This window comes from Salmo salar, chromosome 04, assembly GCF_965601325.2.
Source record: "Salmo salar chromosome 04, fSalSal1, whole genome shotgun sequence".
Lineage (NCBI taxonomy): Eukaryota > Metazoa > Chordata > Actinopteri > Salmoniformes > Salmonidae > Salmo > Salmo salar.
In genome coordinates, this window is record NC_138294.1 from 5,626,568 (window position 1) to 5,647,500 (window position 20,933).

Sequence of the window (20,933 nt, forward strand, 5' to 3'; positions counted from 1 at the left end):
TCAACAGGATCTAGAGGTGTATCTCCCCTGATCAACAGCTAACAGGTTCTAGAGGTGTATCTCCCCTGATCAACAGGTTCTAGAGGTGTATCTCCCCTGATCAACAGGTTCTAGAGGTGTATCTCCCCTGATCAACAGGTTCTAGAGGTGTATCTCCCCTGATCAACAGGTTCTAGAGGTGTATCTCCCCTGATCAACAGGTTCTAGAGGTGTATCTCCCCTGATCAACAGCTAACAGGTTCTAGAGGTGTATCTCCCCTGATCAACAGGTTCTAGAGGTGTATCTCCCCTGATCAACAGGTTCTAGAGGTGTATCTCCCTGATCAACAGGTTCTAGAGGTGTATCTCCCCTGATCAACAGGTTCTAGAGGTGTATCTCCCCTGATCAACAGGTTCTAGAGGTGTATCTCCCCTGATCAACAGGTTCTAGAGGTGTATCTCCCCTGATCAACAGGTTCTAGAGGTGTATCTCCCCCTGATCAACAGGTTCTAGAGGTGTATCTCCCCTGATCAACAGCTGATCAACAGGTTCTAGAGGTGTATCTCCCCTGATCAACAGGATCTAGAGGTGTATCTCCCCTGATCAACAGCTAACAGGTTCTAGAGGTGTATCTCCCCTGATCAACAGGTTCTAGAGGTGTATCTCCCCTGATCAACAGGTTCTAGAGGTGTATCTCCCCTGATCAACAGGTTCTAGAGGTGTATCTCCCCTGGTCAACAGGTTCTAGAGGTGTGTCTCCCCTGATCAACAGGTTCTAGATGTGTATCTCCCCTGATCAACAGGTTCTAGAGGTGTATCTCCCCTGATCAACAGCTAACAGGTTGTAGAGGTGTATCTCCCCTGATCAACAGGTTCTAGAGGTGTATCTCCGCTGATCAACAGGTTCTAGAGGTGTATCTCCGCTGATCACCAGCTAACAGGTTCTAGAGGTGTATCTCCCCTGATCAACAGGTTCTAGAGGTGTATCACCCCTGATCAACAGGTTCTAGAGGTGTATCTCCCCTGATCAACAGGATCTAGAGGTGTATATCCCCTGATCAACAGGTTCTAGAGGTGTATCTCCCCTGATCAACAGGTTCTAGAGGTGTATCTCCCCTGATCAACAGGTTCTCTCCCCTGATCAACAGGTTCTAGAGGTCTATCTCCCCTGATCAACAGGTTCTAGAGGAGCTCCCCTGATCAACAGGTTCTAGAGGCAGCTCCCCTGATCAACAGGTTCTAGAGGTGTATCTCCCCTGATCAACAGGTTCTAGAGGTGTATCTCCCCTGATCAACAGGTTCTAGAGGTGTATCTCCCCTGATCAACAGCTAACAGGTTCTAGAGGTGTATCTCCCCTGATCAACAGGTTCTAGAGGTGTATCTCCCCTGATCAACAGCTAACAGGTTCTAGAGGTGTATCTCCCCTGATCAACAGGTTCTAGAGGTGTATCTCCCCTGATCAACAGGTTCTAGAGGTGTATCTCCCCTGATCAACAGGTTCTAGAGGTGTATCTCCCCTGATCAACAGGTTCTAGAGGTGTATCTCCGCTGATCAACAGGTTCTAGAGGTGTATCTCCGCTGATCACCAGCTAACAGGTTCTAGAGGTGTATCTCCCCTGATCAACAGGTTCTAGAGGTGTATCTCTCCTGATCAACAGGTTCTAGAGGTGTATCTCCCCTGATCAACAGGTTCTAGAGGTGTATCTCCCCTGATCAACAGGTTCTAGAGGTGTATCTAACCCTGATCAACAGGTTCTAGAGGTGTATCTCCCCTGATCAACAGGATCTAGAGGTGTATCTCCCCTGATCAACAGCTAACAGGTTCTAGAGGTGTATCTCCCCTGATCAACAGGTTCTAGAGGTGTATCTCCCCTGATCAACAGGATCTAGAGGTGTATCTCCCCTGATCAACAGGTTCTAGAGGTGTATCTCCCCTGATCAACAGGTTCTAGAGGTGTATCTCCCCTGATCAACAGGTTCTAGAGGTGTATCTCCCCTGATCAACAGGTTCTAGAGGTGTATCTCCCCTGATCAACAGGTTCTAGAGGTGTATCTCCCATGATCAACAGCTAACAGGTTCTAGAGGTGTATCTCCCCTGATCAACAGGTTCTAGAGGTGTATCTCCCCTGATCAACAGGTTCTAGAGGTGTATCTCCCCTGATCAACAGGTTCTAGAGGTGTATCTCCCCTGATCAACAGGTTCTAGAGGTGTATCTCCCCTGATCAACAGGTTCTAGAGGTGTATCTCCCCTGATCAACAGGTTCTAGAGGTGTATCTCCCCTGATCAACAGGTTCTAGAGGTGTATCTCCCATGATCAACAGCTAACAGGTTCTAGAGGTGTATCTCCGCTGATCACCAGCTAACAGGTTCTAGAGGTGTATCTCCCCTGATCAACAGGTTCTAGAGGTGTATCTCTCCTGATCAACAGGTTCTAGAGGTGTATCTCCCCTGATCAACAGGATCTAGAGGTGTATCTCCCCTGATCAACAGGTTCTAGAGGTGTATCTCCCCTGATCAACAGGTTCTAGAGGTGTATCTCACCTGATCAACAGGTTCTAGAGGTGTATCTCCCCTGATCAACAGGTTCTAGAGGTGTATCTCCGCTGATCAACAGGTTCTAGAGGTGTATCTCCCCTGATCAACAGGTTCTAGAGGTGTATCTCCCCTGATCAACAGGTTCTAGAGGTGTATCTCCCCTGATCAACAGGTTCTAGAGGTGTATCTCCCCTGATCAACAGCTAACAGGTTCTAGAGGTGTATCTCCCCTGATCAACAGGTTCTAGAGGTGTATCTCCGCTGATCAACAGGTTCTAGAGGTGTATCTCCGCTGATCACCAGCTAACAGGTTCTAGAGGTGTATCTCCCCTGATCAACAGGTTCTAGAGGTGTATCTCCCCTGATCAACAGGTTCTAGAGGTGTATCTCCCCTGATCAACAGGTTCTAGAGGTGTATCTCCCCTGATCAACAGGTTCTAGAGGTGTATCTCCCCTGATCAACAGGATCTAGAGGTGTATCTCCCCTGATCAACAGCTAACAGGTTCTAGAGGTGTATCTCCCCTGATCAACAGGTTCTAGAGGTGTATCTCCCCTGATCAACAGGTTCTAGAGGTGTATCTCCCCTGATCAACAGGTTCTAGAGGTGTATCTCCCCTGATCAACAGGTTCTAGAGGTGTATCTCCCCTGATCAACAGGTTCTAGAGGTGTATCTCCCCTGATCAACAGGTTCTAGAGGTGTATCTCCCCTGATCAACAGGTTCTAGAGGTGTATCTCCCCTGATCAACAGGTTCTAGAGGTGTATCTCCGCTGATCAACAGGTTCTAGAGGTGTATCTCCCCTGATCAACAGGTTCTAGAGGTGTATCTCCCCTGATCAACAGGTTCTAGAGGTGTATCTCCCCTGATCAACAGGTTCTAGAGGTGTATCTCCCCTGATCACAGCTAACAGGTTCTAGAGGTGTATCTCCCCTGATCAACAGGTTCTAGAGGTGTATCTCCCCTGATCAACAGGTTCTAGAGGTGTATCTCCCCTGATCAACAGGTTCTAGAGGTGTATCTCCCCTGATCAACAGGTTCTAGAGGTGTATCTCCCCTGATCAACAGGTTCTAGAGGTGTATCTCCCCTGATCAACAGGTTCTAGAGGTGTATCTCCCCTGATCAACAGGTTCTAGAGGTGTATCTCCCCTGATCAACAGGTTCTAGAGGTGTATCTCCCCTGATCAACAGCTAACAGGTTCTAGAGGTGTATCTCCCCTGATCAACAGGTTCTAGAGGTGTATCTCCCCTGATCAACAGGTTCTAGAGGTGTATCTCCCCTGATCAACAGGTTCTAGAGGTGTATCTCCCCTGATCAACAGGTTCTAGAGGTGTATCTCCCCTGATCAACAGGTTCTAGAGGTGTATCTCCCCTGATCAACAGGTTCTAGAGGTGTATCTCCCCTGATCAACAGGTTCTAGAGGTGTATCTCCCTGATCAACAGGTTCTAGAGGTGTATCTCCCCTGATCAACAGGTTCTAGAGGTGTATCTCCCCTGATCAAAGGTTCTAGATGTGTATCTCCCCTGATCAACAGGTTCTAGAGGTGTATCTCCCCTGATCAACAGCTAACAGGTTGTAGAGGTGTATCTCCCCTGATCAACAGGTTCTAGAGGTGTATCTCCGCTGATCAACAGGTTCTAGAGGTGTATCTCCGCTGATCACCAGCTAACAGGTTCTAGAGGTGTATCTCCCCTGATCAACAGGTTCTAGAGGTGTATCACCCCTGATCAACAGGTTCTAGAGGTGTATCTCCCCTGATCAACAGGATCTAGAGGTGTATATCCCCTGATCAACAGGTTCTAGAGGTGTATCTCCCCTGATCAACAGGTTCTAGAGGTGTATCTCCCCTGATCAACAGGTTCTAGAGGTGTTTCTCCCCTGATCACCAGGTTCTAGAGGTGTATCTCCCCTGATCAACAGGTTCTAGAGGTGTATCTCCCCTGATCAACAGCTAACAGGTTCTAGAGGTGTATCTCCCCTGATCAACAGGTTCTAGAGGTGTATCTCCCCTGATCAACAGCTAACAGGTTCTAGAGGTGTATCTCCCCTGATCAACAGGTTCTAGAGGTGTATCTCCCCTGATCAACAGGTTCTAGAGGTGTATCTCCCCTGATCAACAGGTTCTAGAGGTGTATCTCCCCTGATCAACAGGTTCTAGAGGTGTATCTCCGCTGATCAACAGGTTCTAGAGGTGTATCTCCGCTGATCACCAGCTAACAGGTTCTAGAGGTGTATCTCCCCTGATCAACAGGTTCTAGAGGTGTATCTCTCCTGATCAACAGGTTCTAGAGGTGTATCTCCCCTGATCAACAGGTTCTAGAGGTGTATCTCCCCTGATCAACAGGTTCTAGAGGTGTATCTAACCCTGATCAACAGGTTCTAGAGGTGTATCTCCCCTGATCAACAGGATCTAGAGGTGTATCTCCCCTGATCAACAGCTAACAGGTTCTAGAGGTGTATCTCCCCTGATCAACAGGTTCTAGAGGTGTATCTCCCCTGATCAACAGGATCTAGAGGTGTATCTCCCCTGATCAACAGGTTCTAGAGGTGTATCTCCCCTGATCAACAGGTTCTAGAGGTGTATCTCCCCTGATCAACAGGTTCTAGAGGTGTATCTCCCCTGATCAACAGGTTCTAGAGTTGTATCTCCCCTGATCAACAGGTTCTAGAGGTGTATCTCCCATGATCAACAGCTAACAGGTTCTAGAGGTGTATCTCCCCTGATCAACAGGTTCTAGAGGTGTATCTCCCCTGATCAACAGGTTCTAGAGGTGTATCTCCCCTGATCAACAGGTTCTAGAGGTGTATCTCCCCTGATCAACAGGTTCTAGAGGTGTATCTCCCCTGATCAACAGGTTCTAGAGGTGTATCTCCCCTGATCAACAGCTAACAGGTTCTAGAGGTGTATCTCCCCTGATCAACAGGTTCTAGAGGTGTATCTCCCCTGATCAACAGGTTCTAGAGGTGTATCTCCCCTGATCAACAGGTTCTAGAGGTGTATCTCCCCTGATCAACAGGTTCTAGAGGTGTATCTCCCCTGATCAACAGGTTCTAGAGGTGTATCTCCCCTGATCAACAGGTTCTAGAGGTGTATCTCCCCTGATCAACAGGTTCTAGAGGTGTATCTCCGCTGATCACAGCTAACAGGTTCTAGAGGTGTATCTCCCCTGATCAACAGGTTCTAGAGGTGTATCTCACCTGATCAACAGGTTCTAGAGGTGTATCTCCCCTGATCAACAGGTTCTAGAGGTGTATCTCCCCTGATCAACAGGTTCTAGAGGTGTATCTCCCCTGATCAACAGGTTCTAGAGGTGTATCTCCCCTGATCAACAGGTTCTAGAGGTGTATCTCCCCTGATCAACAGCTAACAGGTTCTAGAGGTGTATCTCCCCTGATCAACAGGTTCTAGAGGTGTATCTCCCCTGATCAACAGGTCTAGAGGTGTATCTCCCCTGATCAACAGGTTCTAGAGGTGTATCTCCCCTGATCAACAGGTTCTAGAGGTGTATCTCCCCTGATCAACAGGTTCTAGAGGTGTATCTCCCCTGATCAACAGGTTCTAGAGGTGTATCTCCCCTGATCAACAGGTTCTAGAGGTGTATCTCCCCTGATCAACAGGTTCTAGAGGTGTATCTCCCCTGATCAACAGGTTCTAGAGGTGTATCTCCCCTGATCAACAGGTTCTAGAGGTGTATCTCCCCTGATCAACAGGTTCTAGAGGTGTATCTCCCCTGATCAACAGGTTCTAGAGGTGTATCTCCCCTGATCAACAGGTTCTAGAGGTGTATCTCCCCTGATCAACAGGTTCTAGAGGTGTATCTCCGCTGATCAACAGGTTCTAGAGGTGTATCTCCCCTGATCAACAGGTTCTAGAGGTGTATCTCCCCTGATCAACAGGTTCTAGAGGTGTATCTCCCCTGATCAACAGGTTCTAGAGGTGTATCTCCCCTGATCAACAGGTTCTAGAGGTGTATCTCCCCTGATCAACAGGTTCTAGAGGTGTATCTCCCCTGATCAACAGGTTCTAGAGGTGCTCCCCTGATCACCAGGTTCTAGAGGTGTATCTCCGCTGATCAACAGGTTCTAGAGGTGTATCTCCCCTGATCAACAGGTTCTAGAGGTGTATCTCCCCTGATCAACAGGTTCTAGAGGTGTATCTCCCCTGATCAACAGGTTCTAGAGGTGTATCTCCGCTGATCAACAGCTAACAGGTTCTAGAGGTGTATCTCCCCTGATCAACAGGTTCTAGAGGTGTATCTCCCCTGATCAACAGGTTCTAGAGGTGTATCTCCCCTGATCAACAGGTTCTAGAGGTGTATCTCCCCTGATCAACAGGTTCTAGAGGTGTATCTCCCCTGATCAACAGGTTCTAGAGGTGTATCTCCCCTGATCAACAGGTTCTAGAGGTGTATCTCCCCTGATCAACAGCTAACAGGTTCTAGAGGTGTATCTCCCCTGATCAACAGGTTCTAGAGGTGTATCTCCCCTGATCAACAGGTTCTAGAGGTGTATCTCCCCTGATCAACAGGTTCTAGAGGTGTATCTCCCCTGATCAACAGGTTCTAGAGGTGTATCTCCCCTGATCAACAGGTTCTAGAGGTGTATCTCCCCTGATCAACAGGTTCTAGAGGTGTATCTCCCCTGATCAACAGGTTCTAGAGGTGTATCTCCGCTGATCAACAGGTTCTAGAGGTGTATCTCCCCTGATCAACAGGTTCTAGAGGTGTATCTCCCCTGATCAACAGGTTCTAGAGGTGTATCTCCCCTGATCAACAGGTTCTAGAGGTGTATCTCCCCTGATCAACAGGTTCTAGAGGTGTATCTCCCCTGATCAACAGGTTCTAGAGGTGTATCTCCCCTGATCAACAGGTTCTAGAGGTGTATCTCCCCTGATCAACAGCTAACGGTTCTAGAGGTGTATCTCCCCTGATCAACAGGATCTAGAGGTGTATCTCCCCTGATCAACAGCTAACAGGTTCTAGAGGTGTATCTCCCCTGATCAACAGGTTCTAGAGGTGTATCTCCCCTGATCAACAGGTTCTAGAGGTGTATCTCCGCTGATCAACAGGTTCTAGAGGTGTATCTCCCCTGATCAACAGGTTCTAGAGGTGTATCTCCCCTGATCAACAGGTTCTAGAGGTGTATCTCCCCTGATCAACAGGTTCTAGAGGTGTATCTCCCCTGATCAACAGGTTCTAGAGGTGTATCTCCGCTGATCAACAGGTTCTAGAGGTGTATCTCCCCTGATCACCAGGTTCTAGAGGTGTATCTCCCCTGATCAACAGGTTCTAGAGGTGTATCTCCCCTGATCAACAGGTTCTAGAGGTGTATCTCCGCTGATCAACAGCTAACAGGTTCTAGAGGTGTATCTCCCCTGATCAACAGGTTCTAGAGGTGTATCTCCCCTGATCAACAGGTTCTAGAGGTGTATCTCCCCTGATCAACAGCTACAGGTTCTAGAGGTGTATCTCCCCTGATCAACAGGTTCTAGAGGTGTATCTCCGCTGATCAACAGGATCTAGAGGTGTATCTCCCCTGATCAACAGGTTCTAGAGGTGTATCTCCCCTGATCAACAGGTTCTAGAGGTGTATCTCCGCTGATCAACAGGTTCTAGAGGTGTATCTCCCCTGATCACCAGGTTCTAGAGGTGTATCTCCCCTGATCAACAGGTTCTAGAGGTGTATCTCCCCTGATCAACAGGTTCTAGAGGTGTATCTCCCCTGATCAACAGCTAACAGGTTCTAGAGGTGTATCTCCCCTGATCAACAGGTTCTAGAGGTGTATCTCCCCTGATCAACAGGTTCTAGAGGTGTATCTCCCCTGATCAACAGGTTCTAGAGGTGTATCTCCCCTGATCAACAGGTTCTAGAGGTGTATCTCCCCTGATCAACAGGTTCTAGAGGTGTATCTCCCCTGATCAACAGGTTCTAGAGGTGTATCTCCCCTGATCAACAGGTTCTAGAGGTGTATCTCCCCTGATCAACAGGTTCTAGAGGTGTATCTCCCCTGATCAACAGGTTCTAGAGGTGTATCTCCCCTGATCAACAGGTTCTAGAGGTGTATCTCCCCTGATCAACAGGTTCTAGAGGTGTATCTCCCCTGATCAACAGGTTCTAGAGGTGTATCTCCCCTGATCAACAGGTTCTAGAGGTGTATCTCCCCTGATCAACAGGTTCTAGAGGTGTATCTCCCCTGATCAACAGGTTCTAGAGGTGTATCTCCCCTGATCAACAGGTTCTAGAGGTGTATCTCGCCTGATCAACAGGTTCTAGAGGTGTATCTCCCCTGATCAACAGGTTCTAGAGGTGTATCTCCCCTGATCAACAGGTTCTAGAGGTGTATCTCCCCTGATCAACAGGTTCTAGAGGTGTATCTCCCCTGATCAACAGGTTCTAGAGGTGTATCTCCCCTGATCAACAGGTTCTAGAGGTGTATCTCCCCTGATCAGCAGGTTCTAGAGGTGTATCTCCCCTGATCAACAGGTTCTAGAGGTGTATCTCACCTGATCAACAGGCTAACAGCTTCTGTAAAGCCGTTCTAGTCAGCCATAATAGATCTCCCTGTTTGTTTAATTTACAGGTGACTAAGTAAACCGTTAGAGATGGTAAACAATGTGGTATGACTGTATACGTGAGAACGTACAGTGACAAAGGAAACACGGGTGAAATCTAAGATTTGTCTGTCTCACTGTCAACACTAATACATCACGTGGGGAATTAACCCTTGGAGAATATATTTAGGAGGGTTTTGTTGGGGGGGGGGGGGGGAAACGAGATCACAAGAAAACTGATGGATATTTTAAAGAAAATTCAGTTTTTTCATCTGCACAGATCTTCTATTGAATGTGTTTTAGTAAAAATGTTCAGTGTAAATTGTTGAAAGTAGTCATTGTGCTTAGAGTTTTATGGTTTGTTGTACTTTGAAATCAGTGTTTTTTTTTGTTCGGCAGACATTTTAAGTACAAGAAAAAAGAGCAAATCTGTTATTGTGGAATTGACCTCTGACCCTGCTACTTAGATAACACAATGTTACCTGGTCCATCTCTGACCCTGCTACTTAATAACACAATGTTACCTGGTCCATCTCTGACCCTGCTACTTAGAAACACAATGTTACCTGGCCCATCTCTGACCCTGCTACTTAATAACACAATGTTACCTGGTCCATCTCTGACCCTGCTACTTAGAAACACAATGTTACCTGGTCCATCTCTGACCCTGCTACTTAGAAACACAATGTTACCTGGCCCATCTCTGACCCTGCTACTTAGAAACACAATGTTACCTGGCCCATCTCTGACCCTGCTACTTAGAAACACAATGTTACCTGGTCCATCTCTGACCCTGCTACTTAGAAACACAATGTTACCTGGTCCATCTCTGACCCTGCTACTTAGAAACACAATGTTACCTGGCCCATCTCTGACCCTGCTACTTAGAAACACAATGTTACCTGGTCCATCTCTGACCCTGCTACTTAGAAACACAATGTTACCTGGCCCATCTCTGACCCTGCTACTTAGAAACACAATGTTACCTGGTCCATCTCTGACCCTGCTACTTAATAACACAATGTTACCTGGCCCATCTCTGACCCTGCTACTTAATAACACAATGTTACCTGGTCCATCTCTGACCCTGCTACTTAGAAACACAATGTTACCTGGTCCATCTCTGACCCTGCTACTTAGAAACACAATGTTACCTGGTCCATCTCTGACCCTGCTACTTAGAAACACAATGTTACCTGGTCCATCTCTGACCCTGCTACTTAGAAACACAATGTTACCTGGCCCATCTCTGACCCTGCTACTTAGATAACACAATGTTACCTGGCCCATCTCTGACCCTGCTACTTAGAAACACAATGTTACCTGGCCCATCTCTGACCCTGCTACTTAGATAACACAATGTTACCTGGCCCATCTCTGACCCTGCTACTTAGAAACACAATGTTACCTGGTCCATCTCTGACCCTGCTACTTAGAAACACAATGTTACCTGGTCCATCTCTGACCCTGCTACTTAGAAACACAATGTTACCTGGTCCATCTCTGACCCTGCTACTTAGAAACACAATGTTACCTGGCCCATCTCTGACCCTGCTACTTAGAAACACAATGTTACCTGGTCCATCTCTGACCCTGCTACTTAGAAACACAATGTTACCTGGCCCATCTCTGACCCTGCTACTTAGAAACACAATGTTACCTGGTCCATCTCTGACCCTGCTACTTAGAAACACAATGTTACCTGGCCCATCTCTGACCCTGCTACTTAGAAACACAATGTTACCTGGTCCATCTCTGACCCTGCTACTTAGAAACACAATGTTACCTGGCCCATCTCTGACCCTGCTACTTAGAAACACAATGTTACCTGGTCCATCTCTGACCCTGCTACTTAGAAACACAATGTTACCTGGCCCATCTCTGACCCTGCTACTTAGAAACACAATGTTACCTGGTCCATCTCTGACCCTGCTACTTAGAAACACAATGTTACCTGGCCCATCTCTGACCCTGCTACTTAGTAACACAATGTTACCTGGCCCATCTCTGACCCTGCTACTTAGAAACACAATGTTACCTGGCCCATCTCTGACCCTGCTACTTAGAAACACAATGTTACCTGGCCCATCTCTGACCCTGCTACTTAGAAACACAATGTTACCTGGCCCATCTCTGACACCAATGACCCTGCTACTTAGAAACACAATGTTACCTGGCCCATCTCTGATCCTGCTACTTAATAACACAATGTTACCTGGTCCATCTCTGACCCTGCTACTTAGATAACACAATGTTACCTGGCCCATCTCTGACCCTGCTACTTAGAAACACAATGTTACCTGGCCCATCTCTGACCCTGCTACTTAGAAACACAATGTTACCTGGTCCATCTCTGACCCTGCTACTTAGAAACACAATGTTACCTGGTCCATCTCTGACCCTGCTACTTAATAACACAATGTTACCTGGTCCATCTCTGACCCTGCTACTTAATAACACAATGTTACCTGGCCCATCTCTGACCCTGCTACTTAGAAACACAATGTTACCTGGCCCATCTCTGACCCTGCTACTTAGAAACACAATGTTACCTGGTCCATCTCTGACCCTGCTACTTAGAAACACAATGTTACCTGGTCCATCTCTGACCCTGCTACTTAGAAACACAATGTTACCTGGTCCATCTCTGACCCTGCTACTTAGAAACACAATGTTACCTGGTCCATCTCTGACCCTGCTACTTAGAAACACAATGTTACCTGGCCCATCTCTGACCCTGCTACTTAGAAACACAATGTTACCTGGTCCATCTCTGACCCTGCTACTTAGAAACACAATGTTACCTGGTCCATCTCTGACCCTGCTACTTAGTAACACAATGTTACCTGGCCCATCTCTGACCCTGCTACTTAGAAACACAATGTTACCTGGTCCATCTCTGACCCTGCTACTTAGAAACACAATGTTACCTGGCCCATCTCTGACCCTGCTACTTAGAAACACAATGTTACCTGGCCCACCTCTGACACCAATGAACCCTGCTACTTAGAAACACAATGTTACCTGGTCCCATCTCTGACACCAATGACCCTGCTACTTAGAAACACAATGTTACCTGGCCCATCTCTGATCCTGCTACTTAATAACACAATGTTACCTGGTCCATCTCTGACCCTGCTACTTAATAACACAATGTTACCTGGCCCATCTCTGACCCTGCTACTTAGAAACACAATGTTACCTGGCCCATCTCTGACCCTGCTACTTAGAAACACAATGTTACCTGGCCCATCTCTGACCCTGCTACTTAGAAACACAATGTTACCTGGTCCATCTCTGACCCTGCTACTTAGAAACACAATGTTACCTGGCCCATCTCTGACCCTGCTACTTAGAAACACAATGTTACCTGGTCCATCTCTGATCCTGCTACTTAGAAACACAATGTTACCTGGTCCATCTCTGACCCTGCTACTTAGAAACACAATGTTACCTGGCCCATCTCTGACCCTGCTACTTAGAAACACAATGTTACCTGGTCCATCTCTGACCCTGCTACTTAGAAACACAATGTTACCTGGCCCATCTCTGACCCTGCTACTTAATAACACAATGTTACCTGGCCCATCTCTGACCCTGCTACTTAATAACACAATGTTACCTGGCCCATCTCTGACCCTGCTACTTAGTAACACAATGTTACCTGGCCCATCTCTGACCCTGCTACTTAGAAACACAATGTTACCTGGTCCATCTCTGACCCTGCTACTTAGAAACACAATGTTACCTGGTCCATCTCTGACCCTGCTACTTAGAAACACAATGTTACCTGGTCCATCTCTGACCCTGCTACTTAGAAACACAATGTTACCTGGCCCATCTCTGACCCTGCTACTTAGAAACACAATGTTACCTGGTCCATCTCTGACCCTGCTACTTAGAAACACAATGTTACCTGGTCCATCTCTGACCCTGCTACTTAGAAACACAATGTTACCTGGTCCATCTCTGACCCTGCTACTTAGAAACACAATGTTACCTGGTCCATCTCTGACCCTGCTACTTAGAAACACAATGTTACCTGGTCCATCTCTGACCCTGCTACTTAGAAACACAATGTTACCTGGCCCATCTCTGACCCTGCTACTTAGAAACACAATGTTACCTGGTCCATCTCTGACCCTGCTACTTAGAAACACAATGTTACCTGGCCCATCTCTGACCCTGCTACTTAGAAACACAATGTTACCTGGTCCATCTCTGACCCTGCTACTTAGAAACACAATGTTACCTGGCCCATCTCTGACCCTGCTACTTAATAACACAATGTTACCTGGCCCATCTCTGACCCTGCTACTTAATAACACAATGTTACCTGGCCCATCTCTGACCCTGCTACTTAGTAACACAATGTTACCTGGCCCATCTCTGACCCTGCTACTTAGAAACACAATGTTACCTGGCCCATCTCTGACACCAATGACCCTGCTACTTAGAAACACAATGTTACCTGGCCCATCTCTGACCCTGCTACTTAGTAACACAATGTTACCTGGTCCATCTCTGACCCTGCTACTTAGATAACACAATGTTACCTGGCCCATCTCTGACCCTGCTACTTAGAAACACAATGTTACCTGGCCCATCTCTGACCCTGCTACTTAGAAACACAATGTTACCTGGCCCATCTCTGACCCTGCTACTTAGAAACACAATGTTACCTGGTCCATCTCTGACCCTGCTACTTAGTAACACAATGTTACCTGGCCCATCTCTGACCCTGCTACTTAGAAACACAATGTTACCTGGCCCATCTCTGACCCTGCTACTTAGAAACACAATGTTACCTGGCCCATCTCTGACCCTGCTACTTAGAAACACAATGTTACCTGGTCCATCTCTGACCCTGCTACTTAGAAACACAATGTTACCTGGTCCATCTCTGACCCTGCTACTTAGAAACACAATGTTACCTGGTCCATCTCTGACCCTGCTACTTAGAAACACAATGTTACCTGGTCCATCTCTGACCCTGCTACTTAGAAACACAATGTTACCTGGCCCATCTCTGACCCTGCTACTTAATAACACAATGTTACCTGGTCCATCTCTGACCCTGCTACTTAGAAACACAATGTTACCTGGTCCATCTCTGACCCTGCTACTTAGTAACACAATGTTACCTGGCCCATCTCTGATCCTGCTACTTAGTAACACAATGTTACCTGGCCCATCTCTGACCCTGCTACTTAATAACACAATGTTACCTGGCCCATCTCTGATCCTGCTACTTAGAAACACAATGTTACCTGGTCCATCTCTGACCCTGCTACTTAGTAGCACAATGTTACCTGGCCCATCTCTGACCCTGCTACTTAGTAACACAATGTTACCTGGCCCATCTCTGACCCTGCTACTTAGAAACACAATGTTACCTGGCCCATCTCTGACCCTGCTACTTAGTAACACAATGTTACCTGGCCCATCTCTGACCCTGCTACTTAGAAACACAATGTTACCTGGCCCATCTCTGACCCTGCTACTTAGAAACACAATGTTACCTGGTCCATCTCTGACCCTGCTACTTAGAAACACAATGTTACCTGGCCCATCTCTGACCCTGCTACTTAGAAACACAATGTTACCTGGTCCATCTCTGACCCTGCTACTTAGATAACACAATGTTACCTGGGCCATCTCTGACACCAATGACCCTGAAATCTAAATGCAATGTTACCTGTCGCCCTTCTGACAGCAGTAAGGAAGTATCATGTCCCTGGAGGTGTAGTTCTGTAGCCAGCGTCTTGAAGATGTAGAGGTGAGACTCAAACATGATGGGAGGGACAACGATGATCCTGGAGGACCAGCATGCACTGGGGTACAGGGAGAGGTGGAGGTGGAGGAAGAGGAGGAGGGAGAGGAGCGACGGGGGAGGGTGCATGGCTGGGAGGAACAGCGGGGAAGGGAGGAGAGGAAGAGAGAAAAAATAGACATCAGGACAGAACAGATATATATCAGGCTGTATCAGGATCAATAACACCAGGACAGAACACATATATATCAGGCTGTATCAGGATCAATAACACCAGGACAGAACACATATATATCAGGCTGTATCAGGATCAATAACACCAGGACAGAACACATATATATCAGGCTGTATCAGGATCAATAACACCAGGACAGAACACATATATATCAGGCTGTATCAGGATCAATAACACCAGGACAGAACACATATATATCAGGCTGTATCAGGATCAATAACACCAGGACAGAACACATATATATCAGGCTGTATCAGGATCAATAACACCAGGACAGAACACATATATATCAGGCTGTATCAGGATCAATAACACCAGGAGGACAGAACACATATATATCAGGCTGTATCAGGATCAATAACACCAGGAGGACAGAACACATATATATCAGGCTGTATCAGGATCAATAACACCAGGACAGAACACATATATATCAGGCTGTATCAGGATCAATAACACCAGGACAGAACACATATATATCAGGCTGTATCAGGATCAATAACACCAGGACAGAACACATATATATCAGGCTGTATCAGGATCAATAACACCAGGAGGACAGAACACATATATATCAGGCTGTATCAGGATCAATAACACCAGGACAGAACACATATATATCAGGCTGTATCAGGATCAATAACACCAGGACAGAACACATATATATCAGGCTGTATCAGGATCAATAACACCAGGACAGAACACATATATATCAGGCTGTATCAGGATCAATAACACCAGGACAGAACACATATATATCAGGCTGTATCAGGATCAATAACACCAGGACAGAACACATATATATCAGGCTGTATCAGGATCAATAACACCAGGAGGACAGAACACATATATATCAGGCTGTATCAGGATCAATAACACCAGGACAGAACACATATATATCAGGCTGTATCAGGATCAATAACACCAGGAGGACAGAACACATATATATCAGGCTGTATCAGGATCAATAACACCAGGACAGAACACATATATATCAGGCTGTATCAGGATCAATAACACCAGGACAGAACACATATATATCAGGCTGTATCAGGATCAATAACACCAGGACAGAACACATATATATCAGGCTGTATCAGGATCAATAACACCAGGAGGACAGAACACATATATATCAGGCTGTATCAGGATCAATAACACCAGGACAGAACACATATATATCAGGCTGTATCAGGATCAATAACACCAGGACAGAACACATATATATCAGGCTGTATCAGGATCAATAACACCAGGACAGAACACATATATATCAGGCTGTATCAGGATCAATAACACCAGGACAGAACACATATATATCAGGCTGTATCAGGATCAATAACACCAGGACAGAACACATATATATCAGGCTGTATCAGGATCAATAACACCAGGAGGACAGAACACATATATATCAGGCTGTATCAGGATCAATAACACCAGGACAGAACACATATATATCAGGCTGTATCAGGATCAATAACACCAGGACAGAACACATATATATCAGGCTGTATCAGGATCAATAACACCAGGAGGACAGAACACATATATATCAGGCTGTATCAGGATCAATAACACCAGGACAGAACACATATATATCAGGCTGTATCAGGATCAATAACACCAGGACAGAACACATATATATCAGGCTGTATCAGGATCAATAACACCAGGACAGAACACATATATATCAGGCTGTATCAGGATCAATAACACCAGGACAGAACACATATATATCAGGCTGTATCAGGATCAATAACACCAGGACAGAACACATATATATCAGGCTGTATCAGGATCAATAACACCAGGACAGAACACATATATATCAGGCTGTATCAGGATCAATAACACCAGGACAGAACACATATATATCAGGCTGTATCAGGATCAATAACACCAGGAGGACAGAACACATATATATCAGGCTGTATCAGGATCAATAACACCAGGACAGAACACATATATATCAGGCTGTATCAGGATCAATAACACCAGGACAGAACACATATATATCAGGCTGTATCAGGATCAATAACACCAGGACAGAACACATATATATCAGGCTGTATCAGGATCAATAACACCAGGACAGAACACATATATATCAGGCTGTATCAGGATCAATAACACCAGGACAGAACACATATATATCAGGCTGTATCAGGATCAATAACACCAGGACAGAACACATATATATCAGGCTGTATCAGGATCAATAACACCAGGACAGAACACATATATATCAGGCTGTATCAGGATCAATAACACCAGGACAGAACACATATATATCAGGCTGTATCAGGATCAATAACACCAGGACAGAACACATATATATCAGGCTGTATCAGGATCAATAACACCAGGACAGAACACATATATATCAGGCTGTATCAGGATCAATAACACCAGGACAGAACACATATATATCAGGCTGTATCAGGATCAATAACACCAGGACAGAACACATATATATCAGGCTGTATCAGGATCAATAACACCAGGACAGAACACATATATATCAGGCTGTATCAGGATCAATAACACCAGGACAGAACACATATATATCAGGCTGTATCAGGATCAATAACACCAGGACAGAACACATATATATCAGGCTGTATCAGGATCAATAACACCAGAGGACAGAACACATATATATCAGGCTGTATCAGGATCAATAACACCAGGACAGAACACATATATATCAGGCTGTATCAGGATCAATAACACCAGGAGGACAGAACACATATATATCAGGCTGTATCAGGATCAATAACACCAGGACAGAACACATATATATCAGGCTGTATCAGGATCAATAACACCAGGACAGAACACATATATATCAGGCTGTATCAGGATCAATAACACCAGGAGGACAGAACACATATATATCAGGCTGTATCAGGATCAATAACACCAGGGACAGAACACATATATATCAGGCTGTATCAGGATCAATAACACCAGGACAGAACACATATATATCAGGCTGTATCAGGATCAATAACACCAGGACAGAACACATATATATCAGGCTGTATCAGGATCAATAACACCAGGACAGAACACATATATATCAGGCTGTATCAGGATCAATAACACCAGGAGGACAGAACACATATATATCAGGCTGTATCAGGATCAATAACACCAGGACAGAACAGATATATATCAGGCTGTATCAGGATCAATAACACCAGGACAGAACACATATATATCAGGCTGTATCAGGATCAATAACACCAGGACAGAACACATATATATCAGGCTGTATCAGGATCAATAACACCAGGACAGAACACATATATATCAGGCTGTATCAGGATCAATAACACCAGGACAGAACACATATATATCAGGCTGTATCAGGATCAATAACACCAGGACAGAACACATATATATCAGGCTGTATCAGGATCAATAACACCAGGACAGAACACATATATATCAGGCTGTATCAGGATCAATAACACCAGGACAGAACACATATATATCAGGCTGTATCAGGATCAATAACACCAGGACAGAACACATATATATCAGGCTGTATCAGGATCAATAACACCAGGAGGACAGAACACATATATATCAGGCTGTATCAGGATCAATAACACCAGGACAGAACACATATATATCAGGCTGTATCAGGATCAATAACACCAGGACAGAACACATATATATCAGGCTGTATCAGGATCAATAACACCAGGAGGACAGAACACATATATATCAGGCTGTATCAGGATCAATAACACCAGGACAGAACACATATATATCAGGCTGTATCAGGATCAATAACACCAGGACAGAACACATATATATCAGGCTGTATCAGGATCAATAACACCAGGAGGACAGAACACATATATATCAGGCTGTATCAGGATCAATAACACCAGGACAGAACACATATATATCAGGCTGTATCAGGATCAATAACACCAGGAGGACAGAACACATATATATCAGGCTGTATCAGGATCAATAACACCAGGACAGAACACATATATATCAGGCTGTATCAGGATCAATAACACCAGGACAGAACACATATATATCAGGCTGTATCAGGATCAATAACACCAGGACAGAACACATATATATCAGGCTGTATCAGGATCAATAACACCAGGACAGAACACATATATATCAGGCTGTATCAGGATCAATAACACCAGGACAGAACACATATATATCAGGCTGTATCAGGATCAATAACACCAGGACAGAACACATATATATCAGGCTGTATCAGGATCAATAACACCAGGAGGACAGAACACATATATATCAGGCTGTATCAGGATCAATAACACCAGGACAGAACACATATATATCAGGCTGTATCAGGATCAATAACACCAGAGGACAGAACACATATATATCAGGCTGTATCAGGATCAATAACACCAGGACAGAACACATATATATCAGGCTGTATCAGGATCAATAACACCAGGACAGAACACATATATATCAGGCTGTATCAGGATCAATAACACCAGGACAGAACACATATATATCAGGCTGTATCAGGATCAATAACACCAGGACAGAACACATATATATCAGGCTGTATCAGGATCAATAACACCAGGACAGAACACATATATATCAGGCTGTATCAGGATCAATAACACCAGGACAGAACACATATATATCAGGCTGTATCAGGATCAATAACACCAGGACAGAACACATATATATCAGGCTGTATCAGGATCAATAACACCAGGAGGACAGAACACATATATATCAGGCTGTATCAGGATCAATAACACCAGGACAGAACACATATATATCAGGCTGTATCAGGATCAATAACACCAGGAGGACAGAACACATATATATCAGGCTGTATCAGGATCAATAACACCAGGACAGAACACATATATATCAGGCTGTATCAGGATCAATAACACCAGGACAGAACACATATATATCAGGCTGTATCAGGATCAATAACACCAGGACAGAACACATATATATCAGGCTGTATCAGGATCAATAACACCAGGACAGAACACATATATATCAGGCTGTATCAGGATCAATAACACCAGGACAGAACACATATATATCAGGCTGTATCAGGATCAATAACACCAGGAGGACAGAACACATATATATCAGGCTGTATCAGGATCAATAACACCAGGACAGAACACATATATATCAGGCTGTATCAGGATCAATAACACCAGGACAGAACACATATATATCAGGCTGTATCAGGATCAATAACACCAGGACAGAACACATATATATCAGGCTGTATCAGGATCAATAACACCAGGACAGAACACATATATATCAGGCTGTATCAGGATCAATAACACCAGGACAGAACACATATATATCAGGCTGTATCAGGATCAATAACACCAGGACAGAACACATATATATCAGGCTGTATCAGGATCAATAACACCAGGACAGAACACATATATATCAGGCTGTATCAGGATCAATAACACCAGGACAGAACACATATATATCAGGCTGTATCAGGATCAATAACACCAGGACAGAACACATATATATCAGGCTGTATCAGGATCAATAACACCAGGACAGAACACATATATATCAGGCTGTATCAGGATCAATAACACCAGGACAGAACACATATATATCAGGCTGTATCAGGATCAATAACACCAGGAGGACAGAACACATATATATCAGGCTGTATCAGGATCAATAACACCAGGACAGAACACATATATATCAGGCTGTATCAGGATCAATAACACCAGGACAGAACACATATATATCAGGCTGTATCAGGATCAATAACACCAGGACAGAACACATATATATCAGGCTGTATCAGGATCAA

At 45.0% G+C, this 20,933-nt stretch overlaps 1 protein-coding gene across 3 annotated transcripts in view; it reads right to left on the reverse strand.

Annotated features, from left to right (window-relative positions):
- The window catches only part of ugt8 (UDP glycosyltransferase 8), a 95,423-nt gene that overhangs the window by 58,565 nt on the left and 15,925 nt on the right, over positions 1-20,933 (reverse strand). For all 3 annotated transcript variants that reach the window (XR_014392042.1, XM_082974035.1, XM_082974034.1), the window contains exon 2: positions 14,773-14,978. Coding sequence is in view for 2 of the 3 variants with exons in the window: in XM_082974035.1 (XP_082830161.1) it covers positions 14,773-14,976 (204 nt within the window). In the remaining variant the exon portion in view is untranslated. The remainder of the gene's footprint in view (positions 1-14,772; positions 14,979-20,933) is intronic.